The 23,724-nt window shown below is 39.6% G+C and overlaps 1 protein-coding gene across 7 annotated transcripts in view; it reads left to right on the forward strand.

The window, feature by feature from the left end:
• CCDC141 (coiled-coil domain containing 141) overlaps positions 1–23,724 on the forward strand; it is a 248,238-nt gene that overhangs the window by 97,601 nt on the left and 126,913 nt on the right. For all 7 annotated transcript variants that reach the window (XM_069577068.1, XM_069577070.1, XM_069577075.1 and 4 more), the window contains one exon: positions 4,586–4,702. In XM_069577068.1, the coding sequence (XP_069433169.1) occupies positions 4,586–4,702 (117 nt within the window). The remainder of the gene's footprint in view (positions 1–4,585; positions 4,703–23,724) is intronic.

Raw genomic sequence — 23,724 nt, forward strand, 5'->3', positions numbered from 1 at the left:
TGCCAAACTCCCCACTCTTTCTGGTACACTCCTGCCTCAGTTCTGCTTAATACATCTTCAGTTCCCCAGACTGAAATGCTTACATCTCATCTAATCAAATAAAAAAAAGTTGGGAAGAACCCATCTGTTACATTACCTCTGCTTTCCTCAAAGCTGTTGTCTGATCCCCCCTTTCCTTAGCCAAAAAACTTCTTCAAAAGGCAGTTTTACTGCCTCACCCCTACTCAGTGACCCATTCATGTTTACCAACCAGTGTCTCATCCCACTGTTCTCTTGATTCTGCGATTTTAAATTGTCTGTAATACTTAGTCCTTAGATCTACATTTAACAGATTAAGGATATTCTGAATATCCTTAAATTATAGAACCATACAAGAAGAAATAAATAAATAAATAATAAATAAAGCCATAAATGTGATTTTTTAATTCTCTTAGCCACATTGAAAAGTGAAAAAAGGTAAAAAGTCACGTAAAAATGAGCTTCTCAGGTGGCACAATGATAAAGCATCCACCTGCAATGCAGGAGACGCAGGAGACATAGATTCAATCCCTGGGTCAGGAAGATCCCCTGGAGGAGGGCATGGCACCCCACACCAGTATTCTTGTCTGGAGGACCCCATGGACAGAGGAGCCTGGCAGGCTACAGTTGATAGGGTCACAAAAAGTTGGACACAACTGAAGTGACTGAGCAGGCACACACACACACACACACACGTAAAAAAGTGAAAAGCAAGAACACATTTTGTTTAATCCAACATATCTAAAATAGTATTTCAGCACTGAATCAATATTAACGTTCTTAACAATATATTTTCATTATTCTTTATACTAACTATATGAAATCATTTGTGCATTTTTTTTCTTAGAGCATACGCCAATTTGAGTTTGTCACATTCCAAGTACTCAATAGCCATGTGTGGTTAGTAGCTACTTGCTTAGGACAACACAGGTCTGTACCGTTTGACTGAGTTTTCATGGTATCTCTATTTAACTTCCAAGGCACTCCTTGGTTTTTACTGAACATCCCTGATTGCTCTTTCCGTGCATCTTTGTAGATGTCCCTTCCTTTTCACTCTGTCTTCCTTCACCCTGTTTCTTTCCAATCCCCACTTCCCCTCTGCAAAAAATCTACCCCACTCCTTCTCCACCTTAGTCCTACATCCTCTGAGCACTGAGTACTTAGAATCTCATGTCAGACAGGTGAGATGACCACAAACACATCACTTAGATCAATCTAAAAGGTAAGAACCTGGAAGAGAAAGGAACAATATTCTCATTTTCCCCCTTAGTCCATCATCACGCAGAACCAATGTCCGATGCACACTCTGAATTTTTGTTCTTTTTTTCTTTACACATGTTTCCAGATCTTAACTCATGTTTTTTTTTATCCTTTTGCAGGGACCATGTTCTAAAGAATGTCCTAATGCATCATTTATTGTCCTTCTCACTCAGGCTTTGGGATAACTGCTGATATAATCTAATGCTTATAAAAAATGTTTTTGGAGTATCTATGCAGCTGTCTGCAGTAGCTACACACAGAATACAATGGCTGATTTACATTATGGTTGACATACTGTCGGTTGTTTAGGGTGTCTTTCTTTTACATCAGACAGACTCCGTCTATTCTGTGAGCATCTCACAGCCATAAAGTAAATCTGATCTAAGATGCTGCTCACGTGTGTGACTGCCTCATGATGAGATTTAACACCCCCATGATGACCCATTTTCTTCTGAGTGTTATGCCACTTTGTTTTCAAGTTTATTCCCAGGGTGCATTTAGGTAGTAAAAATGTGTAGCTCTAGAGACTTGGTATGCTTTGTTAGGCAGGTGTATGACCAGGATATATGGAATACCACTGTAGATCTTGAACTACATTCTCTTATAGGAAATATGTATGGGCCTGCCCAAAGGAGTATATCCATTGGAGGTTAAAATAGTATTTGCCAAATCTAGGGGATGATGTCAGAAGATACCTTAAAAAATCAAAATAACTGACTCCTTCCTGGCATTCATCACCACTGACATGTGTTAGATGACAAATCTTTGACTCACAAAATCAAACAGGATTATCTGAGGGATCAGACTTCTCACCTGTTTTTAGAGATTAGTGAGCACCTGTTTGTCCCCATGTTTTCTTCACTCAGACTCTATATTAACTTTCCCTATTAAAGCATTCTTGAGATTTCTGAGTTCCTACTACTTTAGATAAAAATAGATGACGCTCACTCCTGGCACTTAATAAAATAAAGGATTTCTGAAAGTTAGTTATATTCATGAGCCATTTTCTTTGATGAAACCCTTAAATCATCCCTTTTTTGTTTTTATGCAGGCCTATAGCATCTTTTGTGAGATTTTTAATGCAATTTAATAAATTAATGTACAAATTTTGTAGCTCTTGATAAAATACCCTCCATGGGTTCTAATATGCATGTAATACATATCATTTAGGTCTAATTTCTGGGCTGCCAGAAAGACAAACCACCTTCAGATAGTTATAAACACATAAACATGGCACTTTAGATATGGGGACTGGCTAATGGGCGTATTATGCACAGAGTACCAAATATTCTGAAGAGAATGAGGCAGACTTCACATGAAAACTGCTGCAGGGTCACTATTAGTCTTTTCTTTGCACTGACACTCGCCTAAAATGCCAGTTAACAAAGGTTTCCAATTAGCAGAAAGCTGGAGAGACCCTCTTGCTGCCCACTTGACTGCTTATTCCATGCTGGAAAATGCTAAGTCTTGGTATAGACAGCCAACACTTATACCAAGCATCTATATACTTGGTATAAATCTATACCAAGTATAGATCTAGCTGTGTGATGTTATCAGCCCTGTAACAGTAATGGAGGGTATTATCCTATGTAATCCCTAACTTGACTCCTCTGTAGTGTGTATGTATGTGTGTGTTGGGGGGGGGGGGGCTATATGTTTATTGTGTGGACCTTCAGGACTTCAGGACTAACCTAGCTTTCTCCCTGGCCACATTTCTCCATGTTATGAAAATACAGAGAAATCCTGAGGCTGCTGCAGCCAAGACAAACTAGGCTGGACACAGTGTATATTCTGGACAATGCCCACCACTTTGAGTGGGCTGCTGGGATTCATTTTTCAAATGTGAAGTAATTTCCCCTGATACCAAAGACTTTCTGTTACCTGAGGATAGCAACAGGGCACAGTGGAAAGAGCATGGACTTTGAAATAACATAGGTTTGTGGACAAATCCTAGCTCTGCCATTTACTATTGGCCCCGGATAAGTTGCTTAACCTCTGTTTATCTCAGCAAGGTCAATATAGTATCATACTTGTTACAGAGTTGTTGAGAGACAAAGAGATGATGCCCAGAAAATAACTAGCAAATTGTCCAGCATATTGTGGGTTCTAAGGAATCAGTAGCGACGATGTGATCATAGGAATTATGCTGTATAAGATTTGAGAGTAAAAATCCAACTCCCCTTTAATTGGGACAAGGAATCTGTATCCGGGGGCCACAAGTTATTGGTCTCAGTTCAGTTCAGTTGCTCAGTCGTGTCCAACTCTTTGCGACTGAGCACACCAAGCTTCCCCGTCTTTCACCAACTCCCGGAGCTTGCTCAAACTCATGTCTATTGAGTCAGTGATGCCATCAAACCATCCCATCCTGTGTCTTCCCCTTCTCCTCTTGCCTTCAGTCTTTCCCATCATCAGAGTCTTTTACAGTGAATCAGCTCTTCACATCAGGTGGCCAAAGTATTGGAGCTTCAGCTTCAGCGTCAGTCCTTCCAATGAGTATTCAGGACTGATTTCCTTTAGGATGGATGGGTTTATATTGCCTACCCCTTGTCTAGCAGATCTTCCCGACCCAGGACTCAAACTGGGGTCTCCTGCATTGCAGGTGGATTCTTTACCAACTGAGCTTTCAGGGAATTTTCTTTTAATCAGTCTCATGTCAATTTATATGATCGTTCTTGAAAAAATGTCTTTTATTATTTGTTGTTTTAATGCTGTGTGAGGTGCGTATTGTAAATCAAGTCTAAGGGATTGTAAGTTATGTCCTTAGCTATTTATAAGGTCTATGGAACTTTAGTAGCTTCTCCATTCGTTATTTTGGATATAGATATTCAGGAGTGGTAGCAAACTAAGTATTTGTACATTATCTTCTAATAGTAGAAATAGAATTCTATAAACGCTATATAATATCTTCACATAACAATGTAACTATACTCATTGATCATCTTATACAGAAAAGATTTATATTCTAAAAGAATGCATGGTTTATAGACTGTGTGGGATCTATTTTGGTTCTTGTTTGTTAGGAGATTTTAAATTTGAATTATTTTCTTCGTGCTACGTGATCCAGTGAAATGATATGTTGTTTTTATAATTTGGGGGTATTTGTTTTTTCTCTTAAGCATGTAGAGACTGAAATGAAGAAAAATGAAATGAAAAGATTGAAATGAAGAAAAAACCTGATCATACTAATGAAACACATGAGTTTATATATAAAAAAATTGAAGTAGTTTAAGTTTTAAAAACGTGGAGAATTTTGATTCATTTATTCTAATATCTGAAATTTGACCTCTCTTTGTTGCTTCTTACCTAGGTCACTTGTTGGTTTCAGAAAACTATAAGAGATTTAGAGGAACAAGGTCTAGGTACATCTCTTTCAGACAATGAGGAGCTTATTCGTAAGCACGAGGAACTGATAATAAAAGCAAAGGTAAGAGACCCATTAAGCAAAATAACTGAAAACTGCATGGACTTCTCTTGAATGCATTTCTATAGGTGATATAGTGGAGTAGTAAAAACTGGTTTTGTATAGTTTGCTTGCTGTTCGCATTTGTATTTTCCTTAACTTGTTTCATGTTCTTAGTTTTGCAAAAAGTAATTGCTACCAGTCAGGCAACCACTTGGAGGTGCTTGGTGTGTAAAATGGAACCATCAAGTTTTGAGAGTGGGAGGAGCAGGACAACCTCTAGCAGGATTCCTCTCGCCATTGAGTCTTGTTGTTTGGAAACTGACTTATTTGTACATGTGAGAGTCTGTAAAGACTTTCCAAGTTTTCTGGTGCTCCATTTTGATTTTTAAAAATACCTGTTCTAGGTAAATGCAATCTGCTGCTTCCTCTCCCACCACCCTTCCAAATCCATCTTCCCAAACACGTAAAAATGTATTGCTTTGACGTCGTTATGTTCAACCATTGCCTAGTTGGGTTGGCCCGTTGTATTCCAGAGCTTCATGACTTAGCTGTACCTACAACTATCAACTACCCAAGATATTAATAACAGAAAGGTCTCTAAATCTTGATACTGATTAAAGTATTCACTGTTTTCACTCTACTACAAATGGACTTTCAGAATATAAGCTCCTCCTTGTTTCAGACAAGTTGGCTACTTCTCTTCAGGATCCTGAGCCACTCAGGAGCCAGTTATAGATCTCATACAGAAGCTGAGTATTACTCCATATACTCAGTAAGTAGTTTTTGGGCCCAACTCGTTCTGGAAACTGAGGCAGAGAAACCTCTTTTTCTAAAGCATCCTTGCAAATAAAGTTATTTTCTAAAAAAAAAAAAATGTTTTCTGGGGAATTGCTGTTTTATTACTTTCTTCAACTATGGGCTGGCCTTTGGAACCCCTGATCTCAATGGCATCTTTAAAGATTTTCAAATATTGAATATCTATTTAGAGATGAAAGCTCAAACATAACTTGATAAAAATTGATGACAGTTGTCATCAGTTTGTGACACTAGATAATCCAATGGCAAGATAACTGGTTATTCAAGACGGCAGAGGTCCCTGTGTCACGTGGTTTGAAAAAGACCCCATCAGTGTAGATGCAGAAGGGGGAATGACACTGTCCCAGGGTGACCCAGGATGGCCTTTCAGAGGAAGAGATTTGAGCAGATGAATGGAGTAACCATGGTTGGTTAGGCGAGCGTGATCATTCCTAATAAGGTAGAATAAGGGAAAACAGTGATAGACCAATTTGTCCGTGATGAGAGTTAAAGGTCTGGGCAATGTTCAGTCCAGAGATGGTAGACCCAGGGCAACTGTTTCAGAGGCCGTCCTTACCCACAGCCATTCCCTAGAGAAGACATGCTAACAGGGCATGGTCATTACAGAGAAGTACACTTCACTGGATGAAAAATAGAAGAGTATTCTGAGGCCACAGAAGGTGGTCCTAGATAACCTTAAAATTCCTTTTAAGTTTTAGTTTTATGAAAGAGACAGGATTTAGGTTACAGTAACTATTATGCTTATTAAATTTAAAGTAACATGAAAAACACCTTTTCAAAGTTGGTTGAAATGATGGACTGGACTGGAAATTTTGCAACATTTCTTAAATGTGGAGATAGTATCTTCATCATCTTGGTATTCCCAGCACTTAGGATAGTGTCTGGTATTTAAAAAGGGTATTTGATTCATGTCTACTTTTTAAACCCTCTTTCCAGAAAAAAGAAACATCCTTTTAGTGCATTTCTGTGATTCTCTAGTGACTTGAAATAGTGACTTAGCCTCCTTTTACCTACCTAGCCATCCTTATCTTTATGTATTTATTTTTAAGTGTTTGGTCCTCAGCGTAAAGTTACACAAACTCTAATTCATCCTTATCTCAGGAATGGCTTCTTGGTTTATTTTATTATTTTCCCTTAATCTTTGTCTTCCTCACATCCCCATTCTCATAGGCATCTGCTCTAACAGTCTGTGTCTTTAGACATATTCCCATTCTTTAACTATATACGGAGTTACATGTTTTCAATCTGCATGAATTGTATTAAGGCATAGATTTCTTGTGTTTCTTTCCACAACACTGGTTGCATCTCACTTACATAATTCTTTGTGATCTTCACTCTGGTAATTTCTAGATGCAGCATAATTTTGGAAAGTCCTGGAACATAGATACTGATGTCTTAATTCTACCCTTCATAATGTTGGTTCCCTTCCATTTCTTTATTCCTTACAATACTTGACCTTCTAGTCCACTGACTCTTCTACTGAACTTGCTGCTCAACTCTTCTGCTGACTTCTTCACTTCAGCTATTTGGTTTTTCATGCCCAATTCCTCACACTGATTCTGCATCATAATTTTTTTTTCCTGCTTCATCTATCTAATGTCCTTCTTTATATCCTAACGTGTGCTTTATTCATAGATTAAATTTTTGGTCTGTCCAGTGCATTAATCCTCGGTTCTCATACTTAGGTATTTCAGTGTGTAGTGTGTGCATCAGGTGTTATTTTCCCCTATGAGTTAATATTCCTTTGGGATATCAGCAGCGTCATTTGGTAAGGAATGGGAGGTGTGAAAGCCAGTGCTCCACCTTGTCCTTTTCTGGGTGAATTGGCTTCAAGGTACAAGGAGATGCCTCTGAGAGCTTGTTGTTAGTATTAGGGGTCTCCAATTTCTGCTTTGCTCATTTACCCCAGATACACACAAAGGAGGGGACTCCTAGGAGGCCTCCCACTGATTGGACTCTGAACCCTGCTTTGTTCCAAAGACCTATTTCCCATATTCTTCCCAGCTTACTTGATGGAGAGTTGAGAGGGCACACCAGGAAAGAGTCAGGTTGCTTCTCTTTTATATATTAGCTGTCCACCTGTCAGAGTCCAGTCCTTTCCTGTTTATCTCCTCTGGTTGGTACTGGGTTCGGGCTCTGATTTTCTTTCCTGAAAATGATCGTTGACAAACAATGACCAGGCAGGTGGGGAGAGAAAGCATCACACCAAGAAAGTTGTCCCCCAGCATATCTCCTGTCTAAGGCATCTGACCTTATTCTACTCCAGAAAGCCATGTGGCCCTGACACTGAGAACTAACCCCAAGGAAGGTTCTTCTCTATAAATTTCGCCTTTGCGTTGTCAGCCTTTGCAGGAAGGAAAAGCTACATAATTTGTAGGATCCAGTTTAAAATGGAAATAGGGAAGCTTTTCTTAAAAAGTTACTGAGATTTTAATACAGCAGCAGCAGAGTATTAAACCAAGCATGGGGCCTTATAAAGAAATGTTGCTCTGTGGCACAGGTCACTTACCCATAATGCTGGTCCTGTTTACAACGTTTGGATTTTGGAAAGGACCTAGAGACCTTTGCTGGTTAAACATTTTCTTTAGTAATCTGTACTAACTCTTCCCACCTGTACTAGCATGTTTTCTAAAAATAAAGATTATAGTACTATCAGTTCAGTTCAGTCGCTCAGTCATGTCCGACTCTTTGTGACCCCGTGAATCGCAGCACGCCAGGCCTCCCTGTCCATCACCAACTCCCGGAGTTCACTCAGACTAACATCCATCGAGTCTGTGATGCCATTCAGCCATCTTATCCTCTGTCGTCCCCTTCTCCTCCTGCCCCCAATCCTTCCCAACATCAGAGTCTTTTCCAATGAGTCAACACTTCGCATGAGGTGGCCAAAGTACTGGAGTTTCAGCTTTAGCATCATTCCCTCCAAAGAACTCCCAGGACTGATCTCCTTCAGAATGGACTGGTTGGATCTCCTTGCAGTCCAAGGGACTCTCAAGAGTCTTCTCCAATACCACAGTTCAAAAGCATCAATTCTTTGGTGCTCAGCCTTCTTCACAGTCCAACTCTCACATCCACACATGAGCACAGGAAAAACCATAGCCTTGACTACACGGACCTTAGTCGGCAAAGTAATGTCTCTGCTTTTGAATATGCTATCTATGTTGGTCATACCTTTTCTTCCAAGGAGTAAGCGTCTTTTAATTTCATGGCTGCAGTCACCATCTGCAGTGATTTTGGAGCCCCCAAAAATAAAGTCTGACACTGTTTCTACTGTTTCCCCATCTATTTCCCGTGAAGTGATGGGACTGGATGCCATAATCTTCGTTTTCTGAATGTTGAGCTTTCAGTCAACTTTTCAATCTCCTCTTTCACTTTCATCAAGAGGCTTTTTAGTTCCTCTTCACTTTCTGCCATAAGGGTGGTGTCATCTGCATATCTGAGGTTATTGATATTTCTCCTGGCAATCTTGATTCCAGCTTGTGCTTCTTCCAGTCCAGCATTTCTCATGATGTACTCTGCATAGAAGTTAAATAAGCAGGGTGACAATATACAGCCTTGACGTACTCCTTTTCCTATTTGGAACCAGTCTGTTGTTCCATGTCCAGTTCAAACTGTTGCTTTCTGACCTGCATACAGATTTCTCAAGAGGCAGGTCAGGTGGTCTGGTATTCCCATCTCTGGAAGAATTTTCCACAGTTTCTTGTGATCCACACAGTCAAAGGCTTTGGCATAGTCAATAAAGCAGAAATAGATGTTTTTCTGGAACTCTCTTGCTTTTTCCATGATCCAGTGGATGTTGGCAATTTGATCTCAAGTTCCTCTGCCTTTTCTAAAACCAGCTTGAACGTCAGGGAGTTCACGGTTCACGTATTGCTGAAGCCTGGCTTGGAGAATTTTGAGCATTACTTTACTAGCATGTGAGATGAGTACAATTGTGCAGTAGTTTGAGCATTCTTTGGCATTGCCTTTCTTTGGGATTGGAATGAAAACTGACCTTTTCCAGTCCTGTGGCCACTGCTGAGTTTTCCAAATTTGCTGGCATATTGAGTGCAGCACTTTCACAGCATCATCTTTCAGGATTTGAAATAGCTCAACTGGAATTCCATCACCTCCATTAGCTTTATTTGTAGTGATGCTTTCTAAGGCCCACTTGACTTCACATTCCACAATGTCTGGCTCTAGCTAAGTCATCACACCATCGTGATTATCTTGGTCATGAAGATCTTTTCTGTACAGTTCTTCTGTGTATTCTTGCCACTTCTTCTTAATATCTTCTGCTTCTCTTAGGTCCAGATGATTTCTGTCCTTTATCGAGCCCATCTTTGCATGAAATGTTCCCTTGGTATCTCTAATTTTCTTGAAGAGATCTCTAGTCTTTCCCATTCTGTTGTTTTCCTCTATTTCTTTGCACTGATCTCTGAAGAAGGCTTTCTTATCTCTTCTTGCTATTCTTTGGAACTCTGAATTCAGATGCTTATATCTTTCCTTTTCTCCTTGGCTTTTCGCTTCTCTTCTTTTCACAGCTATATTTGTAAGACCTCCCCAAACTGCTATTTTGCTTTTTTGCATTTCTTTTCCATGGGGATGGTCTTGATCCCTGTCTCGTGTACAATGTCATGAACCTCATTCCATAATTCATCAGGCACTCTGTCTATCAGATCTAGGCCCTTAAATCTATTTCTCATTGCCACTGTATAATCATAAGGGATTTGATTTAGGTCATACCTGAACGGTCTAGCAGTTTCCCCTACTTTCTTCAATTTGAGCCTGAATTTGAAATAAGGAGTTCATGATCTGAGCCACAGTCAGCTCCTGGTCTTGTTTTTGTTGACTGTATAGAGCTTCTCCATCTTTGACTGCAAAGAATATAATCAATCTGATTTCAGTGTTGACCATCTGGTGATGTCCATGTGTAGAGTCTTCTCTTGTGTTGTTGGAAGAGGGTGTTTGCTATGAGCAGTGCATTTTCTTGGCAAAACACTATTAGTCTTTGCCCTGCTTCATTCCGTATTCCAAGGTCAAATTTGCCTGTTACTCCAGGTGTTTCTTGACTTCCTACTTTTGCATTCCAGTCCCCTATAATGAAAAGGACATCATTTTTGGGTGTTAGTTCTAAAGGTCTTGTAGGTCTTCCTAGAACTGTTCAACTTCAGCTTCTTCAGCATTACTGGTTGGGGCATAGACTTGGGTTACTGTTGCATTTACATAGGAAAAAACAAGTTTGAATTCCTGCTGTCACTCACTGTGCAGTCTTGGGTACCCTTGAACTCTCTCAGCCTCACCATCTGCACCTGTAAGGAGAAGCCATGAATAATTCAATTAGAAAATATTTGTGAAGGTGCCCCCATTTTAGTAATGCCTCCAAAAGTGCTTCCTCTCCCATCCATGGTGTAAACATCCAAATAATTTATATCTGTGGTTTTTAACAATGACATTCCTCATTCTTGGAGGAGGAATCCAATTTCTTATGTCCTTACACAGCAAGTGGAATATTACACTTGGATTTTTTTTTTTTTTGAGTGTGGGTATAAGGGTAAGAAGGGGGAGTTTCTTTCAAAGGAGATTTAACATAGACATAAGGCCTCAAGCTGAGGATTCATTAATGAACCACATATAGATAATCTGGTAACACAGAGGAAAGTAGGTGTTTCTGCTCTGACAGCTAAGTCGGACAGCAGTGAGTTGCTCTGTATTGTTTCTTAGTCTACTCAGCATGTTCCTTTTAAATAAACATTCAAAATTCCTCTCTCATTGCTTACTGGAATGCATTCAAATACAAAATATGACAACTTTCATATCTTTTAATAAGCTTTATTTATACTGTACTGAAAGAAATGAACTCAAAAATTTTTAATACAACTTTTAACTGTGAGCAATTATAACTATGAGTATTTTTTTAAGTTTTTTATTTTTTTAAATTTTAAAATCTTTAATTCTTACATGCGTTCCCAAACATGAACCCCCCTCCCACCTCCCTCCCCATAACATCTCTCTGGGTCATCCCCATGCACCAGCCCCAAGCATGCTGTATCCTGCGTCAGACATAGACTGGCGATTCAATTCTTACATGATAGTATACATGTTAGAATGCCATTCTCCCAAATCATCCCACCCTCTCCCTCTGAGTCCAAAAGTCCGTTATACACATCTGTGTCTTTTTTCCTGTCTTGCATACAGGGTCGTCATTGCCATCTTCCTAAATTCCATATATATGTGTTAGTATACTGTATTGGTGTTTTTCTTTCTGGCTTACTTCACTCTGTATAATTGGCTCCAGTTTCATCCATCTCATCAGAACTGATTCAAATGAATTCTTTTTAATGGCTGAGTAATACTCCATTGTGTATATGTACCACCGCTTTCTTATCCATTCATCTGCTGATGGACATCTAGGTTGTTTCCATGTCCTGGCTATTATAAACAGTGCTGCGATGAACATTGGGGTACATGTGTCTTTTTCCATTCTGGTTTCCTTGGTGTGTATGCCCAGCAGTGGGATTGCTGGGTCATAAGGTAGTTCTATTTGCAATTTTTTAAGGAATCTCCACACTGTTCTCCATAGTGGCTGTACTAGTTTGCATTCCCACCAACAATGTAGGAGGGTTCCCTTTTCTCCACACCCTCTCCAGCATTTATTGCTTGCAGATTTTTGGATCGTAGACATTCTGACTGGTGTGAAGTGGTACCTCATTGTGGTTTTGATTTGCATTTCTCTAATAATGAGTGATGTTGAGCATCTTTTCATGTGTTTGTTAGCCATCCATATGTCTTCTTTGGAGAAATGTCTATTTAGTTCTTTGGCCCACTTTTTGATTGGGTTGTTTATTTTTCTGGAATTGAGCTGCATAAGTTGCTTGTATATTTTTGAGATTAGTTGTTTGTCAGTTGCTTCATTTGCTATTATTTTCTCCCATTCAGAAGGCTGTCTTTTCACCTTGCTTTTATTTTCCTTTGTTGTGCAGAAGCTTTTAATTTTAACTAGGTCCCATTTGTTTATTTTTGCTTTTATTTCCAGAATTCTGGGAGGTGGATCATAGAGGATCCTGCTGTGATTTATGTCTGAGAGTGTTTTGCCTATGTTCTCCTCTAGGAGTTTTATAGTTTCTGATCTTACATTTAGATCTTTAATCCATTTTGAGTTTATTTTTGTGTGCAGTGTTAGAAAGTGGTCTAGTTTCATTCTTTTACAAGTGGTTGACCAGTTTTCCCAGCACCACTTGTTAAAGAGATTGTCTTTACTCCATTGTATATTCTTGCCTCCTTTGTCAAAGATAAGGTGTCCATATGTGTGTGGATTTATCTCTGGGCTTTCTGTTTTGTTCCATGGATCTATATGTCTGTCTTTGTGCCAGTACCATACTGTCTTGATGACTGTGGCTTTGTAGTAGAGCCTGAAGTCAGGCAAGTTGATTCCTCCAGTTCCATTCTTCTTTCTCAAGATTGCTTTGGCTATTCGAGGTTTTTTGTATTTCCATACAAATCTTGAAATTATTTGTTCTAGTTCTGTGAAAAATGTGGTTGGTAGCTTGATAGGGATTGCATTGAATTTGTAAATTGCTTTGGGTAGTATACTCATTTTCACTATATTGATTCTTCCGATCCATGAACATGGTATATTTCTCCATCTATTAGTGTCCTCTTTGATTTCTTTCATCAGTGTTTTATAGTTTTCTATATATAGGTCTTTAGTTTCTTTAGGTAGATATATTCCTAAGTATTTTATTCTTTTCGTTGCAATGGTGAATGGAATTGTTTCCTTAATTTCTTTTTCTACTTTCTCATTATTCATGTATAGGAATGCAAGGGATTTCTGTGTGTTGATTTTATATCCTGCAACTTTACTATATTCATTGATTAGCTCTAGTAATTTTCTGGTGGAGTCTTTAGGGTTTTCCATGTAGAGGATCATGTCATCTGCAAACAGTGAGAGTTTTACTTCTTCTTTCCAATTTGGATTCCTTTTATTTCTTTTTCTGCTCTGATTGCTGTGGCCAAAACTTCCAGAACTATGTTGAATAGTAGCGGTGAAAGTGGACACCCTTGTCTTGTTCCTGACTTTAGGGGAAATGCTTTCAATTTTTCACCATTGAGGATAATGTTTGCTGTGGGTTTGTCATAGATAGCTTTTATTATGTTGAGGTATGTTCCTTCTATTCCTGCTTTCTGGAGAGTTTTTATCATAAATGGATGTTGAATTTTGTCAAAGGCCTTCTCTGCATCTATTGAGATAATCATATGGTTTTTATTTTTCAATTTGTTAATGTGGTGAATTACATTGATTGATTTGCGGATATTGAAGAATCCTTGCATCCCTGGGATAAAGCCCACTTGGTCACAGTGTATGATCTTTTTAATGTGTTGTTGGATTCTGATTGCTAGAATTTTGTTGAGGATTTTTGCATCTATGTTCATCAGTGATATTGGCCTGTAGTTTTCTTTTTTTGTGACATCTTTGTCAGGTTTTGGTATTAGGGTAATGGTGGCCTCATAGAATGAGTTTGGAAGTTTACCTTCCTCTGCAATTTTCTGGAAGAGTTTGAGTAGGATAGGTGTTAGCTCTTCTCGAAATTTTTGGTAGAATTCAGCTGTGAAGCCGTCTGGACCTGAGCTTTTGTTTGCTGGAAGGTTTCTGATTACAGTTTCAATTTCCGTGCTTGTGATGGGTCTGTTAAGATTTTCTATTTCTTCCTGGTTCAGTTTTGGAAAATTTTACTTTTCTAAGAATTTGTCCATTTCTTCCACGTTGTCCATTTTATTGGCATACAACTGCTGATAGTAGTCTCTTATGATCCTTTGTATTTCTGTGTTGTCTGTTGTGATCTCTCCATTTTCATTTCTAATTTTATTGATTTGATTTTTCTCTCTTTGCTTCTTGATGAGTCTGGCTAATGGTTTGTCAATTTTATTTATCCTTTCAAAGAACCAGGGTTTGGCTTTGTTGATTTTTGCTATGGTCTCTTTTGTTTCTTTTGCATTTATTTCTGCCCTAATTTTTAAGATTTCTTTCCTTCTACTAACTCTGGGGTTCTCCAATTCTTCCTTTTCTAGTTGCTTTAGTTGTAGAGTTAGGTTATTTATTTGACTTTTTTCTTGTTTCTTGAGGTATGCCTGTATTGCTATGAACTTTCCTCTTAGCACTGCTTTTATAGTGTCCCACAGGTTTTGGGTTGTTGTGTTTTCATTTTCATTAGTTTCTATGCATATTTTGATTTCTTTTTTGATTTCTTCTGTGATTTCTTGGTTATTCAGAAGTGTGTTGTTCAACCTCCATATGTTGGAATTTTTAATAGTTTTTCTCCTGTAATTGAGATCTAATCTTAATGCATTATGGTCAGAAAAGATGCTTGGAATGATTTTGGTTTTTTTGAATTTATCAAGTTTAGATTTATGGCCCAGGATGTGATCTATCCTGGAGAAGGTTCCATAAGCATTTGAAAAAAAGGTGAAATTCATTGTTTTGGGGTGAAATGTCCTATAGATATCAATTAGGTCTAACTGATCTAATGTATCATTTAAAGTTTGCGTTTCTTTGTTAATTTTCTGTTTAGTTGATCTGTTCATAGGTGTGAGTGGGGTATTAAAGTCTCCCACTATTATTGTGTTATTGTTGATTTCCCCTTTCATACTTGTTAGCATTTGTCTTACATATTGTGGTGCTCCTATATTGGGTGCATATATATTTATAATTGTTATATCTTCTTCTTGGATTGTTCCTTTGATCATTATGTAGTGGCCTTCTTTGTCTCTTTTCACAGCCTTTGTTTTAAAGTCTATTTTATCGGATATGAGTATTGCCACTCCTGCTTTCTTTTGGTCTCTATTCGCGTGGTATATCTTTTTCCAGCCCTTCACTTTCAGTCTGTATGTGTCCCTTGTTTTGAGGTGGGTCTCTTGTAAGCAGCATATAGAGGGGTCTTGTTTTTGTATCCATTCGGCCAGTCTTTGTCTTTTGGTTGGGGCGTTCAACCCATTTACGTTTAAGGTAATTATTGATATGTCTGATCCCGTTACCATTTACTTTATTGTTTTGGGTTTGGGTTTATACACCCTTTTCATGTTTCCTGTCTAGAGAATATCCTTTAGAATTTGTTGGAGAGCTGGTTTGGTGGTGCTGAATTCTCTCAGCTCTTGCTTGTCTGTAAAGCTTTTGATTTCTCCTTCATATTTGAATGAGATCCTTGCTGGGTACAGTAATCTGGGCTGTAGGTTATTGTCTTTCATCACTTTAAGTATGTCTTGCCATTCCCTCCTGGCCTGAAGAGTTTCTATTGAAAGATCAGCTGTTATCCTTATGGGAATCCCCTTGTGTGTTATTTGTTGTTTTTCCCTTGCTGCTTTTAATATTTGTTCTTTGTGTTTGATCTTTGTTAATTTGATTAATATGTGTCTTGGGGTGTTTCACCTTGGGTTTATCCTATTTGGAACTCTCTGTGTTTCTTGGACTTGGGTGATTATTTCCTTCCCCATTTTAGGGAAGTTTTCAACTATTATCTCCTCAAGGATTTTCTCATGATCTTTCTTTCTGTCTTCTTCTTCTGGGACTCCTATAATTCAAATGTTGGAGCATTTCATATTGTCCTGGAGGTCTCTGAGATTGTCCTCATTTCTTTTAATTCGTTTTTCTTGTTTCCTCTCTGATTCATTTATTTCTACCATTCTATCTTCTATTTCACTAATCCTATCTTCTGCCTCTGTTATTCTACTATTTGTTGCCTCCAGAGTGTTTCTGATCTCATTTATTGCATTATTCATTATATTTTGACTCTTTTTTATTTCTTCTAGGTCCTTGTTAAACCTTTCTTGCATCTTCTCAATCCTTGTCTCTAGGCTATTTATCTGTGATTCCATTTTGATTTCAAGATTTTGGATCATTTTCACTATCAATATTCAGAATTCCTTCTCAGGTAGATTCCCTACTTCTTCCTCTTTTGTTTGGTTTGGTGGGCAACTCTCCTGTTCCTTTACCTGCTGAGTATTCCTCTGTCTCTTCATCTTGGTTATATTGCTGCGTTTGGGGTGGCCTTTTTATATTCTGGTAATTTGTGGAGTTCTCTTTATTATGGAGGTTCCTCACTTTGGGTGGGGTTCTATCAGTGGCTTGTCAAGGTTTCCTGGTTAGGGAGGCTTGTGTTGGAGTTTTGGTGGGTAGAGCTGGGTTTCTTCTCTCTGGAGTGCAGTGGAGTGACCCGTAATGGGTTATGAGACATCAAAGGTTTTGGGATAATTTTGAGCTGCCTGTATATTGAAGCTCAGGGGAGTGTTCCTGTGTTGCTGGAGAATTTGCGTGGTATGTCTTGTTTTGGAACTTGTTGGCCCTTGGGTGGAGCTTGGTTTCGGTGTAGGTATGAAGGCATTTGATGAGCTCCTATTGCTTAATGTTCCCTGAATTCAAGAGTTCTCTAATGTTTTCAGGCTTTGGATTTAAGCCTCCTGCTTCTGGTTTTCAGTTTTATTTTTACAGTAGCCTCTAGACTTCTCCATCTATACAGCACCGATGATAAAACATCTAGGTTAAAGATGAAAAGTTTCTCCACATTGAGGGACACTCAGAGAGGTTCACTGAGTTACAAGGAGAAGAGAAGATGGAGGGGGTAGTTAGAGGTAACTGGAATGAGATGCGGTGAGATCAAAAGAGGAGAGAGCAAGCTAGCCAGTAGTCACATCCTTATGTGCTCTCTATAGTCTGGACCGCTCAGAGGTATTTACAGAGTTATAAGGGGAAGAGGAGAGGGAGGAAGTAGACAGAGGTGACCAGGAGGATAAGAGAGAGGAATGAGTAGAAGAGAGACAAATCCTGCCAGTAACCAGTTCCTTAGGTGTTCTCCACCGTCTGGAACACACAGAGATTCACAGAGTTGGATAGAGAAGAGATGGGGGAGAAAAGAGACAGAGGCCACCTGGTGGAGAAAAAGGAGAGTCCAGAGGAGGAGAGAGTGATCAAGCCAGTAATCTTGCTCTCAGGTAAACTTGGGTAGTGAAGTTTGGGTTTTTAAATGTACAAAATTGACAACAAAAACCTAAGAGCAAAGATTAAAAATCTAGAGTAGAGGTTGGATTTTCACAGATACAATATTAAAGAAAAGCAGAAGGAAAAAGGGAGAAAGAAAGAAAAAAAAGAATTATTAAAAAACAAACAAACAAACAAAAAAAAAACCACCAACAACCATCCAAAGACTATATATGGTGTTTGCCTTTAAAAAAAAAATAAAGTCTTTTTTTTAAAAAATAGTAATAATAGGTTATAGAAATAAAAATTAGAGGAGAAATAGAAGACTTAACAATTAAAAAAAAGTTTGAAAAAAAAAGAAAAAAGAAAAACAAAAAAGCAAAAAAAAAAAAAAAAGGAATGATTTTAAAAATAGTCAAAAATATATCTGGCCCTTCTCTGATGTCATGGGCCGTGTGGGATCACTTCCAAGGTGGTTCCCTCTGTTTAACTTCTTCTGTTTGCTGGTTTTTTAGGCTCACTAGTTCAGTCGCACTGTGGGGAGGGGGATGCTGCAAACAAATAGCACCTCGTGTGCACCCAGTATCTCAGCCCCGCTTGACCTGTCCTTTCTCGCGGAGCACAAACCGCTCCGGTTCTACGATGCTCAGCCGGGAACCATCTGGGGCCGGCCCTAGGCTGCGTGCACTTCCCCGGTCCAAGCCGCTCAGGTTCGGCCCTCAGGCAGCCCTCAGAGGCACAGATTTGGCTGGGACTGCGCTTTGTGCCCTTCCCAGGTCCGAGTAGCTCAGGAGTTTGGCGAGCGCGATCGCCGCGGCTTGTCACCTTTTCTGCCGCTGCTGCTCAGCTTTCTGGGTGGACCGCTGGCGCACCCCATGAGGCAGATTGTGACTGTCCAGCACCCCCAGAAGTCTTAGCAAAGGAGCCTGCTTGCAGTTAGGTAAGTAAAGTCTCTCCGGGTCTGCAATTGCCCCTTTCCAGTCCTTACGGCTCTGGCTGCTTGTCCCCGGCGGGGGATGGTCTGCAGCCGGCTTTTTCTGTTCCGTCCTTTGTTCTGTGCTCGGTCCTGGCGGTGCCTTATGTTCGAGCTTTTCGCGTGGTAGCTATCCCACAGCCTGGTTTGCTAGCCCAAGTTAGATCGTTCTGGTTGCGCGTGGGGCGTTCCTGCCCGATTCTTACAGAGCTCTGCAGCCCGCGCCTCCCGCGCGTCCCTGCCCTGCCCCCACTTCCCAATGGCGGATGCAGGCGTCTGTGCTGCTTTTCCGCTGGGGGAGTTACTGGTGGGCTTGTAATCTGTTGGTTTTAATTATTTATCTATTTTTCTTTCCTGTTATGTTGCCCTCTGTGTTTCCAAGGCTCGCCACAGACTCGGCAGGGAGAGTGTTTCCTGGTGTTTGGAAACCTCTGTTCTTCAAATTCCCTTCCCAGGACGGGCTTCCTTTCCCGGGACGGAGCTCCCTCCCCACCTCCTTTGTCTCCTTTCTCGTCTTTTATATTTTTTCCTACCTGTTTTTGAAGACAATGGTCTGCTTTTCTGGTTGCCTGATGTTCTCTGCCAGCCTACAGAAGTTGTTTTGTGGAGTTTGCTCGGCATTGAAATGTTCTTTTGAGGAATTTGTGAGGGAGAAAGTGGTCTTCCCGTCCTATTCCTCCGCCATCTTTCCCTCCCTCCTTAACTATGAGTATTAAATTATACTTTCTTTAAACATGAAAAATATTTTCCTTTTACATATGGAACAGGTTAAGAAATAGCAGGCATGATTATAAACCACCCTTTGGTTAAGCACCTTAAATACGCTTAGATTTTATCCTATATCAGTTTGGTGCCCCAAAGCTTGAATTCAAAGTCTGGAGCTCAGAGTTGTTTGTAGGGAGTATTAAAATAATATATATTTAGGAACACTTCGTTATTGTCTCCTTTGAAAAGACATAATCATTACTTCGTCTGTACATCAGAAATAATGTTTATCCAAGAACTGCCTTCAGCAACCAACATTTACCTCTGCTGGGAGGAAACCTTTTCCAATTTGAGTCCAGTGTTTAGGGCCCTGCAAATTAGCTGAAAATAGACAGATTAACAGGGGTAAAGACAAGGTTTATTTTCACATAGTGTACATGGGAGGTTCCAGTAATGGAAAACTCATGAAATAGCCCAAAGTAAAGGTTTACAAAAATTAATTTTTCAAAAGAAAAGTTTTTAGGGCTTCAGTGGGAGAATATGGAAGATTTTACTTGGCTTCTTGATGGTAGATGAGCAGTCTGTCTTCTTCCTGGCTAGGAGTATCCCAGGGGAGTGTTTGTGGCAGCTGAACTCATACTTCCTGAGCACAGTGTCAGTCTTCTTTTAATCAGAAAACTGCCTGGGAAGGGGTCATTGGAAGCTGTATAGGAGGTTTCACTTAAGTTTAGGTAATACTTCTTTCTGCGGCTGCTAAGTGTTTAGCTATCTTCAATTTAAAGTCATTTTCATACCACCATGCTGCTGCTGCTGCTAAGTCGTTCCGGTCGTGTCAGATTCTGTGTGGCCCCACAGACGGGAGCCCACCAGGCTCCTCCATCCCTGGGACTCTCCAGGCAAGAGTACTGGAGTGGGTTGCCATTTCCTTCTCCAATGCATGAAAATGAAAAGTGAACGTGAAGCTGCTCAGTCATGTCTGACTCTTAGTGACCCCATGGACTGCAGCCCACCAGGCTCCTCTGTCCATGGGATTTTCCAGGCAAGAGTACTGGAGTGGGTTACCGTTATAAACCCCCAAATTTTGTAGTGTCCACTCTTACTTCAGTTCAGGCCCTTTACAGTTGGTACACATTAAAATTTATACAAGGGCTTTGAAAAAATACTGGCATCTGGATCTCATGTCTAGAGATTTTATGTAGTTTGTTTGGGGGATCAGGATTTTTAAAAATTCACTACCAATCTTAAGATAATGACGTTTTGTATCAAAACGAAATCCAAATTTCCTTCTTCTAAAAAATGAAAGAAGACCTGGTAATGTCAAGTTTATCTTTTCACATAGACATAGCACCTCTTGGCTGGAGCACAGCAATAGCTATTTCCTTTAGAAAGGAATGTGTGTTTCAGTTTGCCTTATTCCCCACCATTCCTCGTTGCCTCCTCTCCTGACTTTGCTTCAGTTATTTACATTATATACCTCTTGCCTGTGAGCATTTGGGTTCGAGACCAGATGAGCAATGAAATACAATGTAAGTGGAGTAGTAGCTTAAACCAATTCACATTTTAGATTACCTTGGAAACAATCTGAATGATAAGAATGGAAGGAGGTCATGCTGAAGGCAAAAATGTCTCAGGAAACAACTGAAGTTTGAGTGAGAGTAACTGTAGGTGGGATATAATATCTTTTGAGAGGGAAGTTATGAATGACTATTTTAAACGCTTAAAGGAGACCACATAAAGCCTTATTTAGGGTGTGGTTACTAGACAGCAGCATCTGGAAAGCATTAGATGTGCAAAGTCTCAAGTTTGAGACACTGACTTGGAGAATTTTCCCATATATTTCATGTATGTTCATATTCTCATTAATTTTCACGTATGCATACTCAGTTGCTAAGTCGTGTCTGTTTGTAACCTCACAGATGGTAGCCCACCAGATTCCTCTGTATGTGGGATTATCCTAGCAAGAATACTGGAGCAGGTTGATATTTCCTTCCGCAGAGAATCTTCCTGACCCAGGCCCTGCATCTCCTGCATTGGCAGTCAGTTTCTTTACCACTGAGCCACCAGGAAACCCTTAATTTTAATAGGTGACTATATACTATTGATAAAATCCTTGATTACCAAATAATCTTTGAAGTTTATAAGGGAAGCAAACTGAAAATGGTATAAAGAAACATCACCTTCAATGTTTTAATATAGTAGAATTCACATTTCTCAACTTCAAGATTAAAACTATCTTCCATGATTCATCATCTAATCCGATTTTCCAAGTCATTGAAAATATTTTCCAGCTGTTGCTGAGTGATTTCATAAATTGGATTTGTGATCTTGGCCTCAAGTTCCTTCAAATAATATTATTTTGAGATTTTAAAAAAATATCAGTGCTTAGGTCCCACAGAAAGTTTATTCAGAGGAAAAAGTAAAGCTTAAAGCTACAAAATATTTATAACTATGAGATAAGGATGTAAAGCAGTCTCTTGCAAGCTTATTTGACTAATTTAAATACATAATTGTCATCAATAGAACCACCTCAAGAATGTGGCTCCTTAAAATACGTTCACTGTTTTATTTTTCTGACTATATAATACACTCTCATTTTGGAAAAATTAGAAATACCTAACCCAGTCCATCCTAAAGGAGATCAGTCCTGAGTGTAGATGCTGAAGCTGAAATTCCAATACTTTGGCCACCTGATGTGAAGAGCTGACTCATTGGAAAATACCCTGCTGCTGGGAAAGATTGAGGGCGGGAGGAGAAGGGGGCAACAGAGGATGAGATGATTGGACGGCATCACTGACTCAATGGATGGGTTTGGGTAAACTCCGGGAGTTGGTGATGGACAGGGAGGCCTGGCGTGCTGTAGTTCATGGGGTCGCAAAGAGTCGGACATGACTGAGCAACTGAACTGAACTGAAAACTAGAGAAAATTAAAATCACTCAATGTGTGTGTATGTAAATATAAATGAGAAGGCAATGTAAAACATATAAAAACACTGAGTATTCCAAACTTGTATATGTATCTGTGTGTGTATACACTGTATGTGTGTCTATATGCAAAATTGTGTATCTGCTGTTTTGCAGTGTGGTTTTTTCAATTAACATTATCTCATAAGCATCTCTCTATTCAAATGCATATTTCAAATATGCTTCTTAATGATTGCTTATTACTAAACTGTGTAGATACAGCATATATTATTGAGGCAGCAATGCATAGTATCTCAAAATATGGCACTGGAGTGAATGATACACTTGCAGGGCCTAGAGTTAAATCCTAGCATTTCTGCTTACTTCTGATATACTCTGGGGCAAATTCCTTCTATATGTGAACCTAAGTTCCTCCTTTTGTGAAAGAGGGTAATAATTGTACCTAATTCATGCAGTTGTTGTATTATTGAGTATTAGTTGTATTCTCATACACTAGTACTTAGCATGATGCCTCAGTTCAGTTCAGTTCAGTTCCGTCACTTAGTCGTGTCCGACTCTTTGCAACCCCATGAATCGCAGCATGCCAGGCTTCCCTGTCCATCACCAGCTCCCAGAGTTCACTCAGACTCATGTCCATTAAGTCAGTGATGCAATCCAGCCATCTCATCCTCCGTTGTGTCCTTCTCCTCCTGCCCCCAATCCCTGTCAGCATCAAAGTCTTTTCCAATGAGTCAACTCTTGTCATGAGGTGGCCAAAGTAATGGAGTTTCAGCTTCAGCATCATTCCCTCCAAAGAAATCCCAGGGCTGATCTCCTTCAGAATGGACTGGCTGGATCTCCTTGCAGTCCAAGGGACTCTCAAGAGTCTTCTCCAACACCACAGTTCAAAAGCATCAATTCTTCGGCGCTCAGCTTTCTCCACAGTCCAACTCTCACATCGTACATGACCACTGGGAAAACCATAGCCTTGACTAGATGGACCTTTGTTTGCAAAGTAATCTCTCTGCTTTTGAATATGCTATCTAGGTTGGTCATACCTTTTCTTCCAAGGAGTAAGTGTCTTTTAATTTCATGGCTGTAGTCACCATCTGCAGTGATTTTGGAGCCCCAAAAAATAAAGTGTGATACTGTTTCCACTGTTTCCCCATCTATTTCCCATGAAGTGATGGGACTGGATGCTATGATCTTCGTTTCCTGAGTGTTGAGCTTTCAGCCAACTTTTCACTCTCCTCTTTCACTTTCATCAAGAGTCTTTTTAGTTCCTCTTCACTTTCTGCCATAAGGGTGCTGTCATCTGCATATCTGAGGTTATTGATATTTCTCCCGGCAATCTTGAGTCCAGCTTGTGCTTCTTCCAGCCCAGCGTTTCTCATGATGTACTCTGCATATAAGTTAAATAAGCAGGGTGACAATATACAGCCTTGACATACTCCTTTTCCTATTTGGAACCAGTCTGTTGTTCCATGTCCAGTTCTAACTGTTGCTTCCTGACCTGCCTCACACAAACACAATATAATAGAGCCTTAATACCTTTTAGAACTAACACCCAAAAAAGATGTCCTTTTCATTATAGGGGACTGGAATGCAAAAGTAGGAAGTCAAGAAACACCTGGGATAACAGGTAAATTAGGCCTTGGAATGTGAAATGAAGCAGGGCAAAGACTAATAGAGTTTTGCCAAGAA

Source organism: Ovis canadensis, chromosome 2 (genome assembly GCF_042477335.2).
Source record: "Ovis canadensis isolate MfBH-ARS-UI-01 breed Bighorn chromosome 2, ARS-UI_OviCan_v2, whole genome shotgun sequence".
In the NCBI taxonomy this organism is placed as follows: Eukaryota; Metazoa; Chordata; class Mammalia; order Artiodactyla; family Bovidae; genus Ovis; species Ovis canadensis.